Source organism: Dendropsophus ebraccatus, chromosome 6 (genome assembly GCF_027789765.1).
Source record: "Dendropsophus ebraccatus isolate aDenEbr1 chromosome 6, aDenEbr1.pat, whole genome shotgun sequence".
NCBI classification, from domain to species: Eukaryota; Metazoa; Chordata; class Amphibia; order Anura; family Hylidae; genus Dendropsophus; species Dendropsophus ebraccatus.
In genome coordinates, this window is record NC_091459.1 from 118,711,883 (window position 1) to 118,719,101 (window position 7,219).

At 40.4% G+C, this 7,219-nt stretch overlaps 1 protein-coding gene across 1 annotated transcript; it reads right to left on the bottom strand.

Moving 5' to 3' along the window:
• Positions 1-492: 492 nt before the first annotated feature.
• LOC138795267 (taste receptor type 2 member 40-like) lies at positions 493-1,350 on the bottom strand. Its single transcript, XM_069974259.1, has one exon. The coding sequence runs from the start codon at positions 1,348-1,350 to the stop codon at positions 493-495; it is 858 nt and encodes a 285-aa protein (XP_069830360.1).
• Between the last annotated feature and the right edge of the window lie 5,869 nt (positions 1,351-7,219).

Genomic DNA, 7,219 nt, shown 5'->3' on the forward strand with positions numbered 1-7,219 from the left:
CATGAAAAACTTTTTCCCAGTAATTGAAGCACATTACAAAGTTATATAACTCTGTAATATGCTTCAATCACCTATCTGCCTCCCTTCCCTGTCTTTTCCCCCTTCCACCCCCCACCAGGAAGTGTAAGAAACTCACACAGACCTAATTACTGTCGTCACCGAGCTCTTCTCTCAGCTCCCTGTCCTGTTACACTAGCCTCCCCTCTCCCCTGCCTTGTCAGGTGACTCAGCTTGATCAGCTCCCATTGGCTGAACAACTGCAAGCCATCACTTGGACTGGGGAGGGGGGCTGCTGTAACAGGAGCTATAGCAGCCCTCCTGCTGATGACTCATCCTCACAAGAAGGAGCTGCCTGGTGACGGTGACGACAGTAATTAGGTCTGTGTGAGTTAGGACACTTCCTGGTGGGGGGTGGAGGGGGGAAAAGACAGGGAAGGGAGGCAGATAGGTGATTGAAGCATATTACAGAGTTATATAACTTTGTAACGTGCTTCAATTACTGGGAAAAAGTTTTTCATGGCACTTGTCCTTTAATATCGAACTTATCTCTAGCATAAATACGTATGTGAAAAATCTACCAGATGTTAAAAGACTCATACATATAAAAAACAATATCTTCAGCAACAAGAATAAGCTCATGCTTTTCAAAGCATTAAAGTGAGATGTTAGGTTTGGGCTTTGTGTATGTGACTCATTGCTCCTTATTCGTCTGGTGTGAATAAGAAGGAAATGAATCAACAGAAAGTTGGCGACACAAAATATTATAAATGGTGGAAAGGAGCCGGCAGCGAATATTATTAAACTGTTATAGAAGTTTGGGACAATAACATCTTCATACCCCGTCATATCTTTAGTAGAACCATTTGACAAATTCCGAGGCTTTAAATCAAAGCCATACCAACCAAATGGAAGGCTGGAAATCAGTGAGATTAGCTGAGAAGCCAGAATCAACCGCGGGACCATGATGGGGATCCGAGTCCTCAGGAAGATGAACAGTTTATAGTTGTAGGTGACAATCTTCACACAGTAGAAGACACAGAGAATGGTGGCCATCCAGTTACTGCTGTAGAACATGAACATAGTAAGAACATACAGGGCTGGCTTCACAATATTATTTCTCAGTAGCCATGGAAATAATTGTAAGATGGAACTCCGAATGACGATAATGATAAAATACAAAATTCTAGAAATTGCCAAACAGCTCAAGATCTTATCACAGGTCTGGAAAGATTTCAGGATTTTCCATTTCCTGAATTTAGTTGCCAAAATGATCACATTTACTGTGAGTCCTGCCAGACAGGTCCCATAGAGGACGGCCATGAGAAGATATTGGGTAGATTGTTCTGTCATCATTATTAAGAATCTTCCTTCCAAGGTACACAATGTATTTTTCCCTATGTGGTCTAAGGATTGTATACAGAGCTGATCATCTCAGCTGCTTTATAGTAGCTTTGTTTCCATTACCCATGTAAATGCTTCTAGTCTGGTTGGTCTCCATGTAAATCTTTAATTCAGTCTGTAGCTGGTTGTGCTCCACGGAACAAACAATTACATGTAAGAAAATAGCAAATGTGCCTTTGTTTAACCTCAATTAAATATCATATTACAGTTCAAATCTTTTCAAATGTTATGTTAGGTACATAGAAAGGCTATGAAAGAGACAGGTACATCAAGATCTACTAGGCTAATGGGGAGTTTGGGAATAAATAATCCCAATTAAATCTGATTGGTTAAAATCAACAATTAGGTTATATGTAACTGTGTCTAAAAGGAAATATTCTTTCTTGTCTTTTTGTTGGTATCTTGGTAGAAGACAATTTTTAGGTTTCATGTTTGCAAAAATTTACAATTAACACCTTAAGGCTTTGTTCACACATTGTTTTTTCTTTTTTCATTTTTCTTTTTTTTACAGTGAAAAAAAAAACAATTTTTATCACTTTTACTGCCATTTTTCACTTTAAAAAGTGTGTGGATATAGCCTAAAGGGGTTGTCAGGGCAAAATAGACTATGTGAACTATGAATGAGATTTATCAAACCAGTGTAAAGTAGAATTGTCTTTGTTGCCACTATCAACCAATCAGCTTTCACCTTTCATTTTTCAAAGAATCTGTGAGGAATAAAAGGTGGAATCTGATTGGTTGCTAGGGGTAACTAAGACAATTCTACTGTACCCCAGTTTGATAAATCTCCCCTTATGTTTGTTGAACAAGAGGGAACACGGTTACTGTATATGCTGCTGTTGACCATGGCTAACATTGAATGCTTCCTGTTATGACAAAATACAAAACTCACTGTATATATTGGACTTAAGAGGGTAAGTCTGTCAGGCAACCACTGCCATGTGAATTAGATCATAAGGGGCATCATAAGGTGAACATAGTTCTACAACTTTACAAATTGCTTTTGCTTACAGTTTTTGGTATCAGTATACAAGAAAAATGTAATAGAGCTACAGACAACCAAAGCACAAAGTAAAATGGGTAGACAACAGGAAACCTAATAACTATAAATAAATATGTCAACAAATGGAGGCTACTCAGCCTTTTATTAAGGAGTAGAGATAAGCAAACCTCTAGTACATTTGGGTTAGTCCGAACCCGAACTCTCTGCATTTGTTACTGGTGGCTAAGGAAGTTGGATGCAGTCCTAAGACCTCCTGGAAATTATGGGTACAGCCTATGGCCTATGGCTGTATCCATGTTTTCCAGGCAGCCCTAACCTCTTTAGCCACCAGTAATCAAATGACCAGAATTCAGGGTTGGACAAAGCCAAACGTTCTCAAGGTTCACTAATCTCTGCAAAGGAGCCTTAAAGCCTCCACTGACTGCCACACCAATGAAGTTAACTGAGGCAGAGTCAATTTTATGAACAATAGACCTTATAGTGATTATAACACAGAAAAGTAACATAAAATCATAAAATGAAAAAGAGGACTGATATAAAACTGGCCAACAGCTGATACAATCTACAGATACACAGCATACATAAAAAGAGAAATGAAGGTTAATTTCACTTGAATTCCTATAAACTACCTTATTATCATAATCCCCCAAACCCTACTCACACCTTGTAAGACTAAAAACCAGTGAGATAAATGTCTTCTTGATCTCACCGCAAAAACAGATCATATACAGAGAATGCAAGAATGGAGGGCTGCAGACTACAATCAAATTAACCAAACGCAAAAATTTGTAATCTTGAAGAATTCCGGAATATAAAACATTCATAAAAACAAAATAGGTCATCTGCAACACCAAGAAGAGACTCATACTCTTTACTACATTGAAGTGAGCGTCTAAGTTTGGACTTCCAAAACTGGACCCGGAGCTCCTCATCCGTCTGGTGTGCATCAACAGAGAGTGAAGTAACAAGCAATCTGCAACCAGAAATATTGCAACGGGTGGACATGAACTTGCAAGGACTATCGGGGACTGGCTATAAAATGTTAGAACAAATTCTGCTTTATAGTTAGCGATTGAATCCATTGAACTGTTCAATAAATGCAGAGGCTCTAAGTCATTAAAGGTATAGAAGGTGAATGGAAGACTAGAAGATATGGAAAACATCACTGATGCCAGAAGGAACCATGGGACCAGGGTGGAGATCTTGGTCTTCAGGAAGATAAAGAACTTCCAGTTGTAGCTTGTAATCTTCACACAGTAAAAGACACAGAGGACGGTGGCGAACCAGAGGTCGGTGTAGTACAGGATCTGCCCACTGGTCATTAATGTTGCTTTAACCATGAGGTTTAAAAATATCTGTGGACTAAGCCAATAGAGTAAGCTAACTAAAAAGACATTAGAGATGGACAAACTTCTGGAAATGACCAAACAATTGAGGATGTTATCACAGGTCGGAAGAGATTTTAAGGTCTTCCATTTCTTTACGTTGGCAGCCATAATTAGCAGATTTACTGTGATCCCAGCACAGCATTCAGTGTACAGTACAAGAGTAAAGATAATGTGGGGGAAGAATTCCATCATATCTACAACAATCCCTTCTCAGAAAGTCTAGAAAAAATATTGTTGTGGACACTGCTGGTTTAGGCTTTGTGTGAGAATCAGAGTCTATCAACTTCTTTATACTGATGTTACCTCCACTTCTCATGTAAATTCCCGGAACATGTCTGGATGTGATGCAAATGATTCATACAGCAGGTAGACGAATGGAAAATATTGGCATATAATATACAATGAACAAATCTTAGTACGGTCACACTGACAGGGAAGTATTTCAGATTAAGTTGGTTTATCAAGCAGACAGCCACCAGTCTCGTAACAGCGGAGAGACTATGAACTGGGAAATAGATTGAAGAGGGAAATTGTGGTAGCAGGAGAGAGGGACAGGGCAGGTGTTGTTTGCCTCTGTCAGCTCAGCCAGTGGTGTTAATGTTGAGACTCCAGTGCTAGTCCAGCACACAGGTGTGATGTTGGTACCTGCTTGTTTGTGTGGCTGGCTGTGTTCCCCAAATGGTCAGTAACCTGCCGGGTTGTTCCTTGTGCTCTTGTCAAGATAGTCCTGAGTGGCAACTGACCCATCCGGACTGTCGGTACCGCCACCCACACAAAGGGGAAAATGACCCAAGGTGTGCGGTGCTGTGTGTATAGGTGCCAGTACGCATAGAAGATGATAGAGTCCCAGTAGTCACAAAATAGAACAGCTTTACTGTCAGGTCCTTCGATATAACAATACACGTTTTATAAGTAGATAAATCTTCACACAGACTTTAGTGCTGGACCTTTTGTGCGTGAGGAGGTGCTTGAGAAGAAGTAAGAGGTAATCTCTCCCCTTAAGGTTCTTAGCACTGCATACTGAACGTAGTGGTAGTAGCGAAAGAACTGTTGGTCTCTAACACCATCTGTACACTGTTGTGACTAGGCTCAACTGACTTGTTTGTCCCCGACAGGGATTCTGCCATAAGCCAGGTCCTGGCATAACTTCAGCAGGAACAGTTGTCTTTGCGTTTTTCCTCTCTGAGAATCTAATCAAAACTGAACTGCACTTCCTCCATCAGTGAAACTCCCCCTACAGGGCCTTGTAGTGTACCTCTCCATAAGTAGTCAAGATGAGTGTGTTGAGTAGAAAGGTGTAACATAATAGGTTAGAAGTCAAGAGCACCTCCTATTGGTCAACACAGTGGTGAAACTTTAAAATACCTCATCACCACTTTAACCTGAGAGAGAAGACTTTTTACATGTGCACAAGAGAGACAAAAACACCAGTAGTGGGACATCACAAAATGAGCAAAGAATTTTAATGATCATAAAAGACAGAACAAGAAGAAAAAGAGATAAAATGGTGAAAAAAGCAGGGCCGTTTCTGCCAGACGAAATTAATTTTTTGCTCAGGTGGCAGATTTGTAGGAGCGGCATGTTCCATGGAGTGGCCATAAATTATAGTGTCTGCTACCCACCACTTACTTCATTGACCCCATGACCTGCAAATGATAGCTGGAAAAAGATGTACAAAGCAAAGAAGTCAGGACTGCAAACAGTTTGCAGGTATTGTTATATGCTTCAGATATCACTACACTACAAGTGATCCCTACCCCTTTATATGGAGCAGAAGGTGTCATGGTAGTATGACCATGAATAACATCACCAGGAGTATTCACAATTTCATTCTTGGGGAAGCAAAAGAGATTGAAGAATTGTTTACACACTTGTGAAATTAGAAACTTTGAAACTTTTTCTGTCTTGTCCTCACCAGGCTGGAAGGTAGTGTTGGAACAGGGTGATTTCTGGTTGGGGCTGGATTGTGTATGCACTTTTATAAGCTGCAGATTTCATTATTTATTATTTTCAATAGGGGGATAAAAGATGATGTTGATAAAAGTAATGAATGTAATATCATTGATCCCCAGGATGAAATGTGAAAGACTTTCTAGCTGTGATAAGTGAATCAATTCAGACATAATTGGATTATTTTTTTAGTTTTGCACAGATTTTTTCATATCTCATTTTTTTGTGATTTGCTTCAGGTAAATCTAGTTGTTCAGTGCTCAGGTGTACATATACCTATATACACTATATATGTGACAACTCAATCCCTAATCTTTGTCTTTAACCAGACTGGTCTGTCTAACCTATGTAGTGTAATAATTCTAATCTGCTCCTTGCTCCTGTCTGTGGCCAGGTTTGAACTGGTGGTTTTCTCTGTGATACTCTATTGACTGCTTAGGCTAGGTTCACACTGCGTTTTCAGCATCCGTTTAACGGATCCGTTTTTTTTAACGTCCAGAAAAATAGGGTCAGCAACGTTTTTTGGTCCGTTTTTTGGTCCGTTTTGGTTATAATGGAAGTCAATGGAAAAACGGATGCACACAAATGAATCCGTTTTTTGCAATCCGTTTTTCATGCGTTTTTTGCAAAAAACGGATGCGTTAAACGGATGCTAAAAACGCAGTGTGAACCTAGCCTTAGCAAACACAAGGAAGTTTACTTCTGGGCCCTGGCCTGGAGGTCAGGTTCCCTGATAAGGAATCTATGCTGCTCATTTCTTTCAAGTAACCTTACTAAAGCTATGCAGTGTTAAAGCTAAAAGCTAAATGCTAAAGCTGGGGTAGTTATCGGAAAGGGAAAACCTTGTCTACATAACAAGTTACTTTTTCTTTTCTAGTCAAGACGTTCCACAGCCAGTAAAAAGTTTGTGTGCAGCAAAGTGAGACTAAGTAAACATACTCCATTGATTTTCACTCGATTTTCACTATATCAGGGTACCTTGAGTGGCTGCAGACTGTCAACACATGCTGGGAGTTGTAGTGCCTGCAGCTGTTGTAGTTGGGTCCTAGGTGCATTATACACTGGATACTTTGTGGCATATAAGAATACATAGATCTGTGGGGGCTCAGTGTAGGGAAGTGACCCCAGAACAGCACTAATAGGGGACAGAACAAAAACATCTACCCCTATCCCCTATTAGTGATGTTCTGGGGTCACGTCCCTGCACTGAGCCCCCACAGATCCATGTATTCTTATATGCCACAAAGCATCCAGTGTATAGGACCCAACTACAACAACTGCAGGCACTACAACTCCCAGCATATCCCGAGGGCTGCAGACTCAGTACATGCTGGGAGTTGTAGTGCCTGCAGCTGTTGTAGTTGGGTCCTAGGTGAATTGTACGCTGGATGCTTTGTGGGAGATAAGAATACATAGATCTGTAGGGGCTCAGTGTTGGGAAGTGACCCCAGAACATCACTAATAGGGGATAGGGGTA